At 28.1% G+C, this 20985-nt stretch overlaps 1 protein-coding gene across 4 annotated transcripts in view; it reads right to left on the bottom strand.

The window, feature by feature from the left end:
• Positions 1-255: 255 nt before the first annotated feature.
• Positions 256-20985, bottom strand: part of LOC107163527 (LON peptidase N-terminal domain and RING finger protein 2) — a 55524-nt gene continuing 34794 nt past the window's right edge. For all 4 annotated transcript variants that reach the window (XM_089222960.1, XM_015510984.2, XM_089222959.1 and 1 more), the window contains 8 exons: positions 19002-19120; positions 18673-18942; positions 18501-18606; positions 16748-16953; positions 15703-15977; positions 14820-15004; positions 14424-14620; positions 256-1915 (listed from right to left, as the gene is read on the bottom strand). In XM_089222960.1, coding sequence (XP_089079086.1) covers positions 1787-1915; positions 14424-14620; positions 14820-15004; positions 15703-15977; positions 16748-16953; positions 18501-18606; positions 18673-18942; positions 19002-19120 — 1487 coding nt within the window. In that variant the 3' untranslated portion in view covers positions 256-1786. The remainder of the gene's footprint in view (positions 1916-14423; positions 14621-14819; positions 15005-15702; positions 15978-16747; positions 16954-18500; positions 18607-18672; positions 18943-19001; positions 19121-20985) is intronic.

Below are 20985 nucleotides of genomic sequence, written 5' to 3'. Positions count from 1 at the left end.
TCATTAATTCCAAGTTTCTTTTTTTAACTTTTGAAAATCGTTCAATGATATTATTATCTGTTGAGGCCATATTCTTCAATGAAGATATTTTATAATAATTATTGATAAGTGTATCGTAATACTTGTCTTAGAAAAATAAATAGCTTAATCTCAAGGGGGTAGGAAGCTAATGCCCCAATAGCCCCTCCCTAAAACCCTTCAATGCAGATGTCACATATAGGTATGCATGCATATTATACTAAAGTCAAAGAAAGATTTATTATAATGTTGTTATTTATTGTTATAAATTATACAGTTCACATAGGTTTTAATTGTTCGTTAACAATTAATAAATTTGTTTAGGTAACACATAATATGTATATATTTATTTTTATAAGTAATTGTAATACTTATTCAAAAACTTATCTATCAAAACAATAAATTCCCATAAAATGTTGGTTTGGGTACAAAAATCCGGTATATAAGCAGCAATTATACACTGATAAAATCGTGTAGGTAATTGCCAATAATATTACATTCTATAAATAAAAGTTTTCACAAAATAACAATAATAAGCATTCACAAAAAATAAATTAGAAACACATGAATATAATAAATAATTATACATAATAATATAAAGTACATTAACATGGTTTATAATTTCTGTAGGTATTTATGTCTGTGTCGACAGTAGTTACAGAACAAAAAAACAAATAAAAGTAAAAAATTACGATTTGTCTTTCTAAATTATTTTAACTATCGATAAGAAAATTAACGACTAGTAATCCATTTTAATGGACCGCAGGATATTACCTCTCTAACAGCAGTAATTGGGTAATCACACGTTTTATAGAACTTGAAATGTATGCTAAGAAAAACATGAGCCTATCAAACGAGAAATAAAGAATATTTATTTTTTGTAAGTTAACAATAATGATAATCAAGTTCAGAAAAAAAAACCTTAAAAAGATCCCCCTACCACCTGCGTTCTTAAAGAGGTAGTAAACATGTTAAATGATAAAAATATAATAAACTTTACTAATAAATACGCAATTATACATTTCAATATCACAATTGAACCCCAAAAGTGACTTTTATGTAATTTAAAAATTTATCAACATACCATAATAAATTGAGAATTCGTTGCAGTAATGATCAAAAAGCAAAAATTACCATGATAATTCGAAATTATATTAATATTAGCTTTACCGGTATGACTTTCAATTGGAAATATAATAATCCTAATAATTATCCTAACGAACTAATTTATTGTTCACACTATAGTGAAAATGTGCGTTATCTTAAATAATAAATTGAGATGAATCCGGTACATTTTGTGGTAGTTATTTTCTTTGATTTCAGAAAGTTGATGTATTATGACGTATTAACACAAAATAGTTTAATTTACCTAAGTTCGCGTGATGATATTATTTATCAACAACTGAATATTATTGACCAGATTCGGAGATCACAGAATATATTGTACGATAATAATTATAATAATAATGACAATGAAATAATATTATTATTCGAGACGTTGGACGTCAGACATACCTATTATATACGTCCAATGCGTAATGATACTGCAGTGGAGGTACATATAAATAATAATAATTATAATAATCATAAGATCGGACTACATCATCACCCGCTGCCCTAATTAATCTAATATTGTATAAACATAAATTAATAAGTGGTCACTGTTGTAGAGATTTCCAGTCGTCTAACCGCGTTAAAAATATATGTAATAATAGTATCATTGACATAATATAATCATTATAATATAGTTGGTCATTATTGATTAATATCAATCATCATACTGCATTGGTGACGACGACGTCATTCTTAGGGACAACGAGCTGCGTTCGATGCGACTGAGAATTTTGTTGATCACTTTTAACCGGACTTCAATACTAGTGTTCGCCAAGAGGTCCACCTGTGAAAACAAAATACATAATAATATAACCTTCATCGACGTTAATAAAATATTGCATTATTATTGTTTAGTGTAGGTATATTCATATTTATTGTACGGAATTCGGTTGCATAACATAACGCGTAATTTTATATTAATTATTATCATCATCACATTGGTCTATCGGTGAATAATATTATATTTTATGATGACTGCGCGGAAAACTAATAAGTAGGTAGTTAAATAATGATATATAAGTACCGACATACAGTTAACGTAATCGATGTAGTACCTATATTATATTATTTACTATATACACCGCGAGATTAGAAAAAATTTGTCGTTTTCCTAAAAGATTTTGTACAACAATAATAATACGAATGTTGTCTTTCACAACCTACGTATAGCGCACTGTTAATCGTTTATGGTTTCCAAAAATTGATAGTACGAAAAAAAATCGATCGCATCAAAATTTTCCAAATCTTGTTCTTGAGATTGTTTCAAAGAATACTAGAAAAAAAATAAAGAATCGTCACAGATAATATTCAGTATACTGAACCTAACCTTGTAAGGTGGAATTCACAAACAGTATTATACTTTGGGCTGAACACTGCGCGGGACGAACACTATAGAATGAGGATAATTTCAATTATATGTTTTTAGTAACAGACGTTAGGATAGCTGCCAGATACACATTAATTGGTTAGTCATGTTTTATGTATTTATGTATATTAATATAATATGCTTTATAATAATATCGTATATCATACAAATTATTTTTCTGCGAGTAAAATGGTAAATAATTACAGTAGAACCTCATTAATCTGGACCCCATTAGTCCGGACACTTCGCTTAATCCGGACAGTTGTCTAATATAACGAAATATACGCAGTATATGCCGTAGATTAAAATAAACATAATAGCTATCACATTTTAATAGAAGAAGAGATTTTTGAAAGCCTCACCACTGCAGAAAACTGAAATGGATGAATATACGAACAAGATGAAGTAGACGATAGTACCAAGTCTAAGCTAAAACTTGGTGAAATTAAAGACAATATAAATATTGTCCTTAAATATTATGTTGAGATAACGACGATGAAAACATATCTGAATATTACGAACATTTGAGACATCTGCGTGAATTATTAATACCAGAAATAAATGCGAAGGGAAGACAACAATAGACTACCAGTTTTTTTCAAACCAGATAATGAAAGTGTGCCTAAATATAAATTAATTATGATTACATGCATTACGTTGATATGTAATGTTTTTGCTGGATCTAATATTATGTTGCATTGTTGCAATATATCATATATAGTAATTAGTTTAATATAATATTCTTAAATATATAATAGACATGTTTTTTGGTTATTTTGTCTAATCCGGACTTTCATTAAATCGGACAACCTAGAGCCCTTATTAGTCCGGATCAATAAGGTTCTACTGTATTTATCTTATTTGTAGCAAAGCAATAATATTATATTCCGTCATGGTTATTGGTTGTTGATAGAAAAACGTTGATTTCTAAAATTATTTGACGTTACATTTATCAAAAAATGCGTGTATTATGATATTAGATTGCAGGGCGTGATTAAACACTAATTTTTTCATAATAATAAGGTAATAACTACCACAATATTCTAAAACGGGACACTAACATTTTTGAATTTTAAATTTTTTTTTTCTAAACATTAAAAATACTCACAATAACATAAACGTATTATAAAACGTTACTTTAGCAAAAAAAAAAATAGTTTTGCAGATTGTATAATATAAAATATTATGTAGACTGGTATCGGAAGAATTTTATTTTCGATAGTAGATGGAATAACAGCGATTTAAGTGTTATAAATTATAACTAGATACTAAGAACGTATGATAATTTAAATGTAAAATTATTTGAGTATTTAACGATACATATAAAAAAATAACTTGAAAATATATCACAATATCAAAATGAAAAATATTATATGTAACAAAATTATGTAACATACATAACATTAAAAGCTAAAGAAAAATAATGTTGAAAACCTTGATAACGTTGAATGAACAAAACCGTTTTAGTTTAGTTTTTAGTTCAGCGAATTTTTTTTTTCAATTCGTTCCCTGAATTCTAGTCAAAATGTAATTTAAACTAATAGAACTTCCCACCCACATGTGTTATCGCCGTACTATAAATGATATACTAATTTAAATATTAATATTTTTCATATCTACTTGTTAAAAATTCAAAAAATATCGTAAAGAACTAACGAGAGTAAGGTACTGAAACGTTTAATTAATGTTCATTATACAATTTTAAACTGATAAAAATTAGTTCAGTCTAATATATAATTTAACGATTCAAAACTAAAACTGCTGAACGTACATAATATAATTTTGCAGGTGTGTCATGCATTATGGTAATAACACGAAGAAAACAAATGCGGGTACGATGTCCTCCGATTGCTTTAACATTAATGCCCTTAGAGAGGACTTCGTACCCAAATGTGCCTCCGTCTACATTAGCATAGCATATTGGTACTAAAATATGTGTTCTGCAGTTCAAATTTTGGTTGATAACTTTAATATATATAAGTGAATTTGAATTATATGGATTCGGGATTAGAACATTTTTCGTGATTCTCTCATTGAATTTTACGGTATTTCAGTTATTAAGCAAGTAAAAAGTATGTGAAATACAAATTCTTAAAAATAAATATCGCATAAAAAAGTAACTAAGATTACCTACCTGTAAGAGGTCGCCATTTACACACTTGTAACAAGCAGACAACACAAGCGAATAGTGTGAGATAATAATAATAGTTTATTTATTTCGGCGAAAAAAGATTCTCGTAAAGTAAAAATATTTGAAAATGTACATAGCTCATTTAAAAATTAAAATATCATAAAAAACCAACGAGATAACATAGTTTATGTTCTTAGCTAAAAATGTGATGATAGGTCAATTCACTCACTCGCTAAAAATCAAAACTATCAGCACACTATTGAAACTATTGAACGAAAATTTTCTATGTAGTAAGTGTACAAGCCAGAGACAATACGTCGAGCGGGTGCAATTTTCTCATATTAAAATGAGATAATGAGGTAAATGTTACACATCATATTTTCAATTTTAAAGCCAGTCGTGGGTGTTTTAAAATTGTTAATTGTTTGTATATATTGAAATACTCATAAGTCATTACTCGAAAAGCCTATGAGAAACCCTAGATAATAATGTTACATTTTATAAGAGTAAATTCACTCTATAAATTAATTTGATATGTTACGCGCTTGTAAGACGGAGACAACACGACGGGTGTCCTGTTAAAAACTCTAAAAACAGTTTCAAGTGCTAATATCATATGAACAGCCTGCATAATAATATAATATAACAGAAAACGACGGAAAATGTATTATTCGGAAACACCCCGCGCGCGCCACCCAACCGACGACGCACCGAAGCGATCAAGCCCGTCAAGCAAACTCTTGCATCACATCCGTGTCTTCGGCTACCAGGGTCCCATGCACACGGTGTAGTCGCAATGGTCGGGCAGACGGACGCCGTCCCGGACGAGAGCAACACCGGCAAATCGGCGGCTGCGGTGGTAACGGGGTCGTAGGGTGCCGCGTCTCGGTAGTTTGCGGTACCAGGGTCGCGGCCACCACTGCACGGTCCGGCGCGCGCGCTTGATCAGTCACGGCATCGCCACCGCCAGGATCGCATCGCCCCGAGTAGAATGATAGTACACGGACAGATCAACCGTACGATTCCGGGGCATCGCACCCACACGATCCGATGTCCCCACACTGTTTAGGTAATCGGACTAAAAATCCCCAGACTACAATATATTACTCACAACCGCAAGAAAATGATTTTAATATTGAATTACAAATAGGTGTATTATAATATATTATACTTATATCATTCAAAAAATTAAAATATTATTTAGTATTATAAATAAATGTTTCGAATGATCGAGTGAATATGGTATAAAAATTATAAAATATAGGTAGGTTGATAATAGTTATAAATAATACATCTATACTTGTAGTAGATTTTAAACTTTTAAAAGTATAGTAAATTAAAATATTTTTATCATAATAATAAACACAATTAGTTATTGAATTGAAGTTGAATAGTAATATTTATTTTGAACACATGAAGTTCTTACATCTTATATTATATTATCGTCAAAATTTTATAGAAAACGTATAATATTTATTTCAAGGTACTATATATATATTTATTTTTTGAATGAATGAATAAATTATAAGTATAATAATTTATAATATACCTATTTGTAAACAATATTTGTAAGTATAAATCATTTTCATGTGAGTAATAACGTAATCTGGAATTTTTTGTTCCGGTATTCACTGTTTAATACGCACCAATTAATCTTTTGCCTTAAACAGGACAATAACGAACAAAAGTATATTTTGTTATTGTACCTCACCCAACCTAACCAGCCGCGTAGCCAGAATTTTTCTTAAGTGGTATTTCAGATTCTGAGCGGAGCGATGAATGTATTGATTTTACCATGATGTGTGTTTTTTTTTTTTTTTTTTTTTTTTTTGTGTCTGTCTCACGTTTTGGGGCAGTAAAAATGCTTCGATTTTTGACTTCAGTACCTCGTTCGATCAGAAAGTGAATCTAGTTGGTACTTTGGGGGGTCAAAAGTAAAAAATTCTTAATACTTTTCTAAATAATTGAGAAAAACAAACTAAAAATTAAGGGGAAAACGGGAAATTTTACGCACACTCATTTTTCGACAAAATCGATTTTGGTTTTTGATGTAACTTTAAAACAAATGACCATAGATACATGCAATTTTCACCTAATGTTTATATAAGTATATTCTATCCACCATGCAATTTTCAAAATATTTCGACTTAAGTTGAACTATTCATAGGCATTTCAAATTTTCAATCATTATTAGTTTTTTTTAAATTAATATCGATAAAAATGTATTTGTTAGGCAGAAAAGCTTGAAAATTTAATACAAGGCTCTTAACATATTGTTACAATAGCAGTTGAAAAATAAAAGAAATTCATAGTCACAACTTTTTTTTAAAAGCATTCAAAGTTTGAATTTTGACAAAATACGTAAAATTCACAAATTATTTTAAGCTAGAAATTCATAAAAAATTTTCTTTTTAAATCTAAGATTTAAAAATTTAATACAAGATTCCTTACAAGTTTTTCAATCTTTATCACAAATAAAAATTCCACCGGAAATTCAAATTAAATTTTTATGAGCATTTGAAATTTAAATTTTTACAACATTGGATTTTCACTTTTAGCGATTTCCTTATTTTGGTGTAACTCTAAAACAAATTACCGCAGATACTTGAAATTTTGACTGAATGTTTATATAGGCGTTTTATATATTTGATAAAATTTTCAAAATATTTAGATTTGTTTTGAGCTGTTTACTGACATTTTAATTGTTCAACTTTTTTAGTTTTTTTTTCTATAAATATTGATAAAAATGTATTTGTTCGGTAGAAAAGCTTGAAAATTTAATACAAGGCTTCTAACACATTGTAACAATAGAAGTTAAAAAATATTAAAAATTCGTAGGCACGATTTTTTTTATAAGCATTTAAAGTTCAAATTTTCACTAATTACGTAAAAATTACGGCAATGTTCAAATTATCTTAGATAGAAATTCATAAAAGTTTTTATTTTTAATTCTATGATTTGAAAATTTAATACAAGGCTCCTAACATATTTTTACAATAGAAGTTGAAAAATAAAAGAAATACATTCTCACAATTTTTTTTTATAAGCATTCAACGTTTGAATTTTTACAACATATTATGTAAAAATCACGAAAATTCGTAAATTATTTTATGCTAGAAATTCATAAAAAATTTTCCTTTTATATCTAAGATTTGAAAATTTAATACAAGGCTCATTATATATTTTTACAATAGCAATTGAAAAATAAAAGAAATATATAGTCAAAATTTTTTTTTATAAGCATTTAAAGTTCAAATTTTGACTAAATACGTAAAAATTACGGCAATGTTCAAATTATCTTAGATAGAAATTCATAAAAGTTTTCCTTTTTAATTCTAAGATTTGAAAATTTAATACAAGGCTCCTAACATATTTTTACAATAGCAGTTGCAAAATAAAAGGAATACATAGTCATAATTTTTTTTTACAAGCATTCAAAGTTTGAATTTTGACAACATATGTAAAATTCACGAAAATTCGCAAATTATTTCAAACTAGAAATTCATAAAAAATTTTCTTTTTAAATCTAAGATTTGAAAATTTTTAATAATCTATAATATATCCTAGACAGATAAACCGTCTTCGCTCAGAATCGTTTTTTGTATACAATGATATAATATCATTGGATTCAAATTTAATTCCATCCATTACAGTAACCCACTTGTAACCTACTGTACAGCAGAGCGACATACACGACTTACCCGCTTTTTATATTTAAATATCACTTGTAGAGTGTTCACACAATCCCGTTGTAACCATATTATATAACATATGACAACACATATTTTAGATATTTAAAGCATATTATATAAAATTGATTGTCTGTATCATAAATACGGCTGACTGGTAGTATAACAACACAAAGATAACACTTATAAAAGCTACACAGTACTACGCCATTGAATTATTATTTTCGTTTAGGAACCGACGACGCTGAGGGAATATCTTTTGGAAACTACTGGACTTAGCCTAACCTAACCACGACGCAGTTATTTCATGTATATATATTATATATATATATATATATATATTATGTCGCATCCACTTAGTGTAATCGTATTTTCATGAAATGGATATCCATTTCATGAACTAAGATCTTATCGTGTAAGTCAAATTTTAGTTCATGAAATGGGCATATATTTTATCCATTTCATGAAATGAAAACTCTTATTTTACACTTTGTGTAATATTTTAAATTAATTACATCAACAGATAACTTTTTGTGAAATTGAAATCTTTAAATTTAAAAAAATTCTAAAATCTCTAAATTAAACTACAGTTAAAAAAATGTAATTGCAATTATTGTCAATCAGAGCAAACATAAACTTCACCAACTCGGAACTCAATATAGTTTAGTAAAAGGGTGGTACAATTCAGCAAGTTTGAAACCCGTGACATCTAATTTTTTTAAAACTACTGAAATTAATAATGATAAAGAACTCACATTATGTGAAACAGTTTCTCATATTTCTGGGGGACAAGGTTTTTTTAAGTTGTACTTGTAAACGCCAATGTGAATCAAAACGATGTGCTTGTTTTAAAGCTTCTGTAAAGTGTAACAGTCGTTGTCATAACACTAATATTTGTAAAAATAAGTAATAATTTATTATTTATATAAATAATATTATTATGGTGATTATTATAATTATTTATATTTATATAATTTATTTTTATTTTTATTATTATTATAAATAATTATAATAATGTAATAGATTAAAAAGTAAACTTAATTTAAACTGATTTTATTTTTTCATAACAAATCAGAGTTTAGTATTTTAATTTTATTTAATATTTAGTATTTAAAGATTTCAATTTCACGAAAAATTGGCTATTATTGATGTAATTAATTTGAAACATTACACAAAGTGTAAAATAAAAGTTTTCATTTCATGAAATGGATAAAATATATGTCCATTTCATGAACTAAAATTTGACTTACACGATATGATCGTAGTTCATGAAATTGATATCCATTTCATGAAAAATACGATTACACTAAGTGGATGCGACATATATATTCAAACTATATTAAAATTAAATTTATAAATAACAAAATACTCTTTTTGTAATATGATCGATATTATTCCAGAGATTATATCGATAGTTACCGTCATAGTCGATAATTAGAGTGCGTGTTTTCTGAACTTAATAAAAACTCCCACTTATTGCAGGTTTTAAATTAATTCATCAATAAAGAGTACCTGTCAATTCATTAATCGATTATCCGAATATACACAAAAATAAAATGCGTAATGCAAGTGCGTAAATACGATAAAGAATGCCCTCGAGAATGTTGTTTTTTACGTTTTTTTTAACCCATTTACACACAAAGGTGATTCAACGGGCATGGGTCATTCGACCCTAAAACATGTATATGTTATAATTATCACCGATAACGAAACCAGCTCGTTAAATAATATTTGGCGGTCGATGTAATAATATCTATAATATTAAATTATAGTGACTGGTTATACACCTGCAACATGCATAATATACAAACATAACACCAGCAGCTGCCTATATACTCAAAACATTTTTTTTTTTTTTTGCACTGCGAATGATCGAAAATAACCTCTGAATAAAATATACATATAATACTTGTTGCGTAAGACTCGCGAAATTTTATTTCTGCGAGATTATAATAAGTATTGGTTAAAAAAAATTAAACGCATTCCCAGTGTGGGTTTAAATGTATAATATAAAATCTAATACATCTTTATATAATAATTATCATGTAGATCGTAATATCAAATGGTTGCGGAAAACCCACGCCAGAGGGACTTAAAATCGATTAGTTAACCCCTAGTACCCTTGAGCAACAGATCAAGTCCATCATTAGTATTTCGGTGTACATCACCTCTGCTATTGTATATTGTATAATGCGAGAATAATATTCCATAATACTTTGAGCACAATAAGCTATTGTCAATAGGTATTATGTAAATTGTAAATGCTCTAATTATTCTTAACCTGTTTACAAATTAAAATACGTTAAAATCGTACACTGCTGATAATAACGTTGTTATAGTTTTAAATTTTATAATTGCTATATAAGTGCCTATAGGTTAGTTCGATCAAATACGTATAAAAAGCCTACAACATCACAAAATCGGTTCTGTCGAACGGTGTTCTCTTAACAATAATAACAATAAATAGGCATTATATATTTACATAAATATATGATTCGACTAAATAATATTATATGATATATATACAGAGTGCCCTACGAGGATTTACCTATTGCGATATCTCACGAAATAATGGAGACATCAAAATTCTGGTTTTGTTATAAGACTCAAAAAGAATAAGAACTACAATCATTTCAATTTTTAATTTATTTTAATGTTTTGGTAAAAAATGTAAAAATATATTTTTTTATTTAATTATTTCCAACTAAATTCAATATAGACATTTTGTAGGGTTTATTTTTCTGAAAATATTGACGTTTAAAATTTTTATTTTTATTAATTTCCTGATTTTTAATATTTTTTCTAGTTTTGAAGAAATAAAATATAATAATAACTAGGCACCTGAAATCGTTCGGCGGGCCGTATGAGCACGAGTGCGGCGCCGCGTTTCACGTCATGTTTGATAATACTACGAAGTGTAATAATTCACAATTTTTGTCGAAACCAAAAAAAAAATAAAAATCAGGAAATTAACAAAAATAAAATTTTGAAACGTCAATGTTTTCAGAAATATAAACTCTACAAAATAGGTATAGTGAATTTAGTTGGAAATAATTAAATAAAAACATATATTTTTTAACTTTTTTACCAAAATAATAAAATAAATTAAAATATGAAATAATAAAATTGTAGTTCTTATTTCTTTAAGTATTATTACAAAACCAGAATTTTGATATCTCCATTATTTCGGGAGATATCGCAATGGGTAAAATACTCACGGGGCACTCTGTATAAATATATATATTTTTTATTGTATATAATTTATTGGCCACATTGCGCGGCGGTGGCGAGAGTTTGTCTAAAAAGAAGCTTGTCACATACGGGCATAGGCACGTGTAACGAATAATAATAAAAATAATAACGCTTATTACATATTAGGTAGTATGAACGATAAAAAAAATGGACGAAACTCGCGTGTGTTTACTATTACGGAACGAGTTACATAAGAACCATTGGACATAGGACTAATGTCAAATCAGTGCATGTAAAATCTAGTATAATGATTATTACTGTGCGTTGTGTGTGTGTTCGTTTATGTAGTAAGTTAGGTTATGTATTTCGATTTTTTTTTCGCAATTCACGGTTGTTGTTGAAATTTTATTATGCGCTGAAAATAAGTTTTCCGCCGCCGTCCTACTATTTAAGGCTTGCATATTGGTATAATGCGGTTTTTAACTTAACTCGTATTTTGTAAACGACTTACGACTTAGGTAAACAACAAAACATACATGTTATTTACCATTACCAACATAATATTATTGTTTATGAATCCTTCGATATTTATGAATGTTTTTTTATGATAAAATTGTAATTATTATTTATAGATGTATTCAAAGCTCCGCGGTTAAAATTAAAACGTTTGACCCCATTCCGAATAATAAGTAAACAAGTGTGTACGTATACTGTATAGACACAGGAGACCTAGATTTTTACAGATATAGGAGACCAATATTATACAATATGTACATTATAACGACAAAATACATTTTATTGCCCTGAAATGATCAATCGTAAATACGATTATGATAATAATATTTAATGTTCATTATTAATTATATGTCTATATTATGTAATGGGAACCCATAAATGTTATAAGTTATTACTTATATTAGTTTAATTCAATAAAAAAAAAAAAAAAAACATTGCAATGAATGCAATGCAATACATTTGGTTTAGAAAATATAACGATTGTTTAATTGCAAACAATATAGCATTTAAAATAGCTTGTAATGTCAAAGTAGTAATGATATCTAACTCGCATATAATAGACATAGATTAAAAGTAGGTATTTTATTATATGTTTTTATTTATTTGTGTTATTGTGTAGGAATTAATTTTAAATAACTAAAAGCGTAAATTGGTTAAAAAAAAAAGTTTTCAGCATTATTTTGATAAAAATAATATAAATAATCAAACGCATGGTATTTAAAAAAAAAAATATGAATCTCATCATATTGTACAATTACTAATTTAAAAGTATGTATATTTTACAACCTTAATAGTAGCCTAGTAGGTACTTAATAGTTATTAGGTAGGTACCTATAATAGTTTATTTGAATTAATAAGGTTCAATATTTGTAAAACGATAAATAAATTTAACGTTGTTTGTTTTGTAAATCTACACTTAATAGAAACGAATAAAAAAAAAAGCGGGTAAGTGGATGTCGCTCTGCAATACAGTAGGTTATAAGTGGGTTACTACTGTAACGGATGGTATTAAATTTGAATTCATTGATGTAATATCATTTTATACGAAAAACGACTCTGAGTGGAGACAATTTATCAGTCGAGGATATGTTATACTATATTAATTATATTGTTATAATTTAAAAAAAAAAAAAACGTCGTCAGTAATTATTTAATATTATAAAACCGTGAAATCAAACGTTTTTCTCCTTTAACCGCTTTTATTTCGAATACCGTTTCGAAAATCGAAAAATGACCTGTTTAAAGTACCAGCTCAAGAACATTACCTTTCAGAAAAAATGCTACACTTGATACTTTTGAGCAAGTTTAGAGGGAAAAAGACGTGTTTACAGAATAAAAAATAAAAATAAATAAACATCATTGTAAAACCAATACATTCCTCGCTCCGCTCAGAATCTAAAACCCATACACAAAAAATAAATATTTAATCTAAATAATTATTACTTTATTTTTGTTATAGGAATACCTATAACAATAATACCTATTTCAAAATATAATAATGTCTGTGTAAATAGATGAAGAAATTTAGTTTGAAAATTGAATAACTTTATGAATTGTGTTTTATTTAATTTTTTAAGGCAACTTATAGTATGATCAAATTAGTATCAAATATATTTTGTAGTATCTTTTAGGCTTTTGATTTGTATATTATGCTTATATCAAAAGCTATTTACAAAATATTTTTGTATTATAATATACATTGTATTTATTTTCAATTAGGTTACTATAACTATTCATGTTGTACTAATATTAATCATAAATAATAATTGTTTATAGATTATGTAAGCCAATACTCAATAGTCAATAGGTATAGTAATAATATAAAAAATGGATGCATAATACTCAGTCAACGAATTTAAGTTGTTATGTCATTCCATTTTCCATATTAAATACTGTATTGTTATTTTATCAAGCAAAAATATTATAAATTATGATAATAATTTAACTAAAAAAACACCTGCGAGTTGGGCTTTAATATAATTTATAAATATAAATCGTACACCATATGCGTACAGACTATAAATCATCACTGCGGAATAAATATTCACTGCCCGTAGCTGATACAGTATTTTTACTTAACGAAAATGTGATTTATTTTATGTTTGAGGATAATATTTCATAATATGCAGGATTACCAATTAATATTTTTAGAGAGTTACATCATAAATTCGTGATGGTTTTAGAGGTCTTAAAAATTCAACAAATTTTACCAAAAATGAACAGACAAAATCAAAAAATAGAACGAAAACCAATGAGAATTGTAAGAAATAAATTTATTTCCTGTGGCCACCGTTTTAATTAAACCCTTAATTATAATATAACATTTGATGCTCATACATATAGGCACAAGGTAATATTATTAATAAGTTTTAAATATTAATAATATATTAGGACTTACATGAGCGTTTTGACCCAGTGGTAATAACGATAACAACCACCACGTCCAAGCTGGACCGTCGGACAGTTCTTCCCATTTTGGTTCAATACTCGGCGGAAAACCAACCGTTCTCAGGATTTCCGATTTTATTTCGGGCCGAAAACCGTCGAACCACGTTAATCCCCGTTGCCGAACATCATCGTGAAGTTTATATAATTCTATATATACAATCAATATTTAAGGAGGTCATTAATTTAATGCACAATAATATCGCGTACGATCGCGCAATAACGCGCGAATTCTGCGCCGCCGATGAGTTTTTTTTTTACTAAAAACAGTTCAATTATTATACGCACGATGTATATCAAATGTATTATACAATATTATAATAATATTTTTCATAAGAAATATACTGACCTAGTAATTTTTTTGGAGGAACTTTTTCGTCCTGTATGTATTGCACAGTGGCCATATCATAGCCATCGTGTTCTTTTCGGACTAACACTTTGAATCGCCTTGTTCCGATTGTCGACAGAATAGAGCAACCATTACCCATCATAATCCGATCTTTTATTTCTAATACTGTCCCAAACTCGGCGAACCTGAAATTCGAGGCGAAGATTAAAACCCAAAGTAGCACCAGAATATATGAATGTAAAAAAAAAACGTATAGCGTTACGTTACAGTGTGCTGCAAAGTGTATGATTAATGGCGCTTATTTTTTGTGCACGTATCCATAAGCCATTTTAATAACACATAATCGTTTTTATGATACAATAGTCAAAGCTCAAAAATTAATCCACAAAAACTTCAAAATATCCAATAACAAGAGTCGAAAAAAACAGTTAAGTAGATAAATGGGTATTATTTTAACATTATATCTGCTTAGAAAATGCAGGTAGGTATTTGATTAAAATTTCAATAAGTGCTAATTTTCTAATTATTATATAAAGAAAAGTAATGGGAATTCTATTGACCCGAAAAAGTATACAAAATTTTCTACCAGCTGTACACAATAATTAATGTTGAAGCTAATTTTCCGTTCCACGCGCTGTGAAAAAACACTGCGAGACTAAAATATTGGTCAGTATAATTAATTTTATTAAAAAATACGCACTAAAATGTGTTAAAAATTTATAATCCAGATATCAGTATAGAAATTCGAATCAGATTTGTAATATATTTATGATTTTCCACTGAACAAATATATGCGAATGCATTAAGTCCTGAGCCTTGATAGATAATATTATTATATCGTTATCGTTATTATTATTATGTATACGTGCGTGAGTGTACGAACTTCATGGGAGGACAGCAGTTGCTGATCATGGCGAATCTCCTCGTACCCGATTCTATGCACCTCCTAATCATCAGTCTGTACCTCGGTTCGAACACGTGCAGCGGACATGACACGGACGGGAAAGCATTCGTGCACACGAACACCGGCAAGTACGTGCTATCATGTTCCGCTTCTGGTTTCCAGTTCACTGTCTGCATGGGACCGTTTTTGGTATACTTGTAGACGATCAGCTCGTTGACGAATGCCGAAATGTTCTTGTTGCTCAGCGCTAAGCTCTGCAAACAATAATCGGACGATATTTTATATTCACCAATATACTATATATATATTGTATATACACGCAGGGTGTTTAAAAACAGTTTTAAGTGAGTGTACGCGTTTCTCATTCTGATAATAAGTATAAGTAGTATTATGCGAGTACAATAAAACCAATAATGACTATAATGGGAGATAATAGATACGCAAAATTCATATTTCAAATGTAATATGATAAGTGACTAATATATATAGACATATTTCATAACACACGAGTATGTTTAATGTATTGCAGCATCGTTGGTGTTCGATTTAAAGACAATTATCAATAATAATATAATATTCTTTAAAACTAATTTTTTGGATGCAATTAAAAAAATACAATAAAATATAAGTGCTGCAGCATATTATCAAGATCACGTGAAATAACGATTTTGTGTTGTGCCTCTTGCGAAATGTTGAGAAAAGCTATACTTGTGGTGTTTTTTACAGATTTAACTCGGCGATATTATATTTTAAATGTATGTACACCAAGTATATATAGCCATATAGGTTGTAAACTAATAACGAGTGCAGTTGACGTTAGCAGTCGATGGAGGTACTTATAATGATATTATTTTATAACAATTGACATTTAACTCTGACGGCTGTATACCGGACGATGTGGTTTCAATAGTATTATTACCACTATTTTTTATTTAAATAATAATATTTATTATTATTATTTATAGTTTTACTGTACTATTATAATAATATATTATGTCGAGATGATGATGATATTTTTACTCACGGGTGGCAGTGACGTCAGACACAACGGACAGTGGAAACTGTAATCGAAATTGTGTTCTAGACAATCTGAGCAGTATGTGTGCCCACACGGTGTCGTCACTGGGTTCCTCAACATTCCACAACACAGAACGCAATTGAAATCTGATTCGTCCAGCAACGACTGGTCCACATTTAGCGTGTTATTGATTAGGACACTTGAAGTGTAATCTGAAAAATCAAATCCGAAACGACATTTGTTATTGTTTGGGTCTCGTCGATATTCATCGAGCACAACTAATTACAATATACATTATAGTATTTGTGTACACAAAATTGCGTGACCACAATATCTAAATAGTCTTTGTGTTTCACACAATTGAAGTTCGTATTATTATCTCATGAAAATAATATTCCATAACACTTATGAAATATTAATAATACTTAATGGTATTCAAAGTGCCTATTGAATAAACCTATACCCATACCTACTTATTTATAATAGTGGGATGTAATAATAATACCATCCGTCCGTAGAGTTAGTTACATAATTTGTGAATACAATAAAGTATATGCCGTAAAGACAAATATTTATGTAATTTATTTTATTTCAAAACATATTGCATGCCTAAGTCTATACTATATTAAAGAGATGTTTTTACGAGTGGGTGGAGAGGGCGCTTGCCTTCCCTACCACAAATTTATAAGAAATACTTAAATTTAATTTAAATATCAGAATATGATAAAATAATTTCAAATTTCGACTGATAAATTTAATCATAATAATAAAAAAATCTCTAACACATAAAACTATATTATTACTAATTAGCCATAATTTTAAGCATTGTAAAAGTATATAACTAATAACTAAGAGGTATAAAATAATCAAAATAAAATTCATATTTAAAAAATATTAATGCTATAGATTTTAAATATAGTTAGATGAAATAAAAAAATAAAAAATCATAGAGATATTATTGGCTATCACAGGTACTTTAAAAAAAAGTTAATTTGTGTTAATAATTACTTTATAAATTCTAGGTTTTGCTAACGCTAACACCAATACAATTTATTAGTGATTATTTTTTGAAAAAATTATAAGAACGATGCTTATCAGTCTGATCGTCTGATCGTCTGAATGTTGATAAAATGCATTGAGGCGATTGATATAATTTTAGGCATAATAAAAATAAAACTTCAATTTAATAATCAACCAATAAATGAAAACGCTTTTGGCACACGTCCAATAAATGCCTGTGGTCAAAATAGACGAATTTAAGTATATAACCAGCATGATACTGAAACATCCAGTTGCATACAATAATGTTGGGTTATCTACTCGTTCGTCAGATCATTTAAACAAATTTGAAATAAAACCTTGCATAAGATTGTTCAATATTACATAATTATTTATAGTGCCTACTCTAATATTTGTTAAAATACAATTATATTTATAAAAACACGAACTCCTAGAATATCTAATAGTTGTATTAATCAGTAAATGATAAGTGATATCTATGGAAAATTAACTAATTATCTTAATTCCTTGAATTAAGTTTATACCTTTAAATTAAATTTAAAGTAATTCGACTTGGTTAAGAATCAGTCACTTAAGTTACATTTTATTAACTGATAATGTATAATCTATACCAAAGCAAAATAAGCAAATTTGATAAAATTATTTAAATGTATACAAAGACAGAAATATAATAAATGTACCTACTTAAAATAACACACATAATATAAGAGTTATGACGGAAAAATAACAATAAACTTACGTTTAGTCTGCGTTACTTCAACAAAAATATGTTGGACCAATTCAGTTATCGAGCTGATTTTACAGAGTTGATTTTTTATGAATGTACTTTCTTTTGCAATAGATTTCTAAAAACGAAAAAATAACACGATGATTTGATATTAGAAGTGAATTAATATTGATCGTCGACATACTTTTAAAGAGTTTGAACTGTTGTCGAATACGTTGGATCTGTTGATAAACGTGTTCAAGTACGATCTTAAGTAACTGTGAGTTATGGGATTCCAACTCTTTAGATCTTGATCTTCATTGGAATACATTGTCAGTAACCTTTGCAGCACCTCGTTAATTTGTGGTTGGAGTTTTTGCAGGTTTTCGCCGAGCACTGCGCTCAACGAAAACTCTAATAACGCCTCTTGGTACCTCCTCAGAGAAAACAACGCCATGCCACGAGTGAAATGTCCCTGATGAAATTCAAATCATTAACGTGTCGCATAAAAAAAAAAAACGTATAAAAACGTACTTTGGACCACTTTGGATTTATTTGAACCACACGGACAGCGTCCAAAAGAGCGTTTTCGTTGAATCCAAGTTTAAGCAGCGTCCTTGATCTGATGTTCAACAAATCATAATTTTCACCTCCTAAAAAACAACGACAACTGATTGAGTTTTGACGCCAACATTGATGTGTCAATGAAAATTAATTATATAAAACATATCATCTTATAATTAAGTGCATTATAATATATAATTACAAAACAGTAAAGCTTATATTGCAGGAATTGCTGTTTATAATAGTTCTAAAAAGCCATCGATCAAATAATAATATTATCTTCAACCAACCATATTATGCTCATATTATTATAGTTTTAGGTATACACCACGCACAAAAGCTATTATAGATTTTCACTAACTGCGTTTGAAGATAATTCATTTATTTTGTCATAACACTAATTAGTAATTTAGTGAATGTGGTCTAGTGTTAATGAAAAATAATTGTTTTAAAAAACATTCACCATTCACCAACTAACCGTACTAAGTATTAATAAACATCGATACAATAAATCATAAGTCTTTAATTTTATAACATAAAAATAAACTAAAAAAAATGCAATTGTAGCTTTTATAAATTTAATAGTAACTAGTAGCGATTTAAAATTCAAAGTGTAAGCTATATTTTGTTCTAATATACCTCCTATAAAGGTATTGAGTAATTACATTAAAATATATTTCTTATCGTAATAGTATATAATATTATTGCCTTCCAGTTAGACACTATACAACAGTGATATTTTATTTTGACACATTGCCCACTTACAATTTTAATAATAATTATAATACATGATTCAGTCGATATTATTTTCGATGACGGTTTTTAATTAAAATTCCACCTAATCCGCCTGAATGTCTTCATTAAATCCAAATCAAGACATCAAAGTCGGCATGAAAACTATTCAGTTGTAAACAAAAGTTATGAGTTATTTATAGTTTTGACAAATATATTTTTAATTATATATTAGTATATAACATGTTAAACTCAAATTATATAGTCAATACATACAAAAATTATATGCTTTGACAATGTAGTAAGTATCAATGGTAATTGTTGTAATGACTCATGTGCCCTTGACACTTAATAACCTATTATAACATGGATCGACAAATTCTTATCCTTAAAAAAGGATGTTCTTGCCCTAAAATACCTCTAATATGTTTGGACGTATGCGATAAAACTTAATAAATATGCATTAAAAATGCTTTTCTTTATTTTTATAGTTAATTAATCAAAATTTCTTCGTTATAGGAAATACAAACTTCTAATAAACTAATTCTTATAAGGAATTTCGATCTGGGGTACTGCCAAACTTTGTACTATTTAGATTCCAATCTGTTGCATTGAGTACAGATCCGGATTAAATAGTCTCAACCCTTCAAGAAATATTTTACAAATTTTCCCGTAATTGGTTTCCCGTAATTGATGGTTATAGTATCCCATATTGGACGAATTTTAACATTAATACATAATAATGACCTTATCACGTTTGTTGAGTGTATACTATTATATAGCTGTTATTAAAATCGTTACGTAAGCATTGCGGCAAATTTATCATACCAGTCCAAAATTTTAGAGGCCCTTCGAGATTTTCTAGAATGTTTAATTGGCCTATCCGGGCCTGATTGAGTATAGGCATTAACTATGTTAGTTTATAAGAGGTATTATCAATAAGATATTTTCTCATCACGCTATTCATGCCACATGTGTTTTAAATATTAATTTGTCAAATTTACTTATTGCCATACAATTGTATATTGTCTTGTGATAATCAGAAAAAAAATTAGAATAATAAAAAAAATAAAGTTAAATATTAAGTATGCATAAATATAAATTTATAATGAGAACTTATTATATTATGAAAAATTATACATCAATTAACTATATAGGTAAATTTATTTAGATTCGAAAATATTAAACTATCACCTATAAAAATTTATATGGTACCTATAGT

Source organism: Diuraphis noxia, unplaced genomic scaffold (genome assembly GCF_037042655.1).
Source record: "Diuraphis noxia isolate RWA-SAM2 unplaced genomic scaffold, SU_Dnox_SAM2 contig0003, whole genome shotgun sequence".
Taxonomy (NCBI): domain Eukaryota; kingdom Metazoa; phylum Arthropoda; class Insecta; order Hemiptera; family Aphididae; genus Diuraphis; species Diuraphis noxia.
The sequence above is the reverse complement of the archived record's forward strand: the minus strand, read 5'-3'. Positions and strand labels throughout refer to the sequence as shown.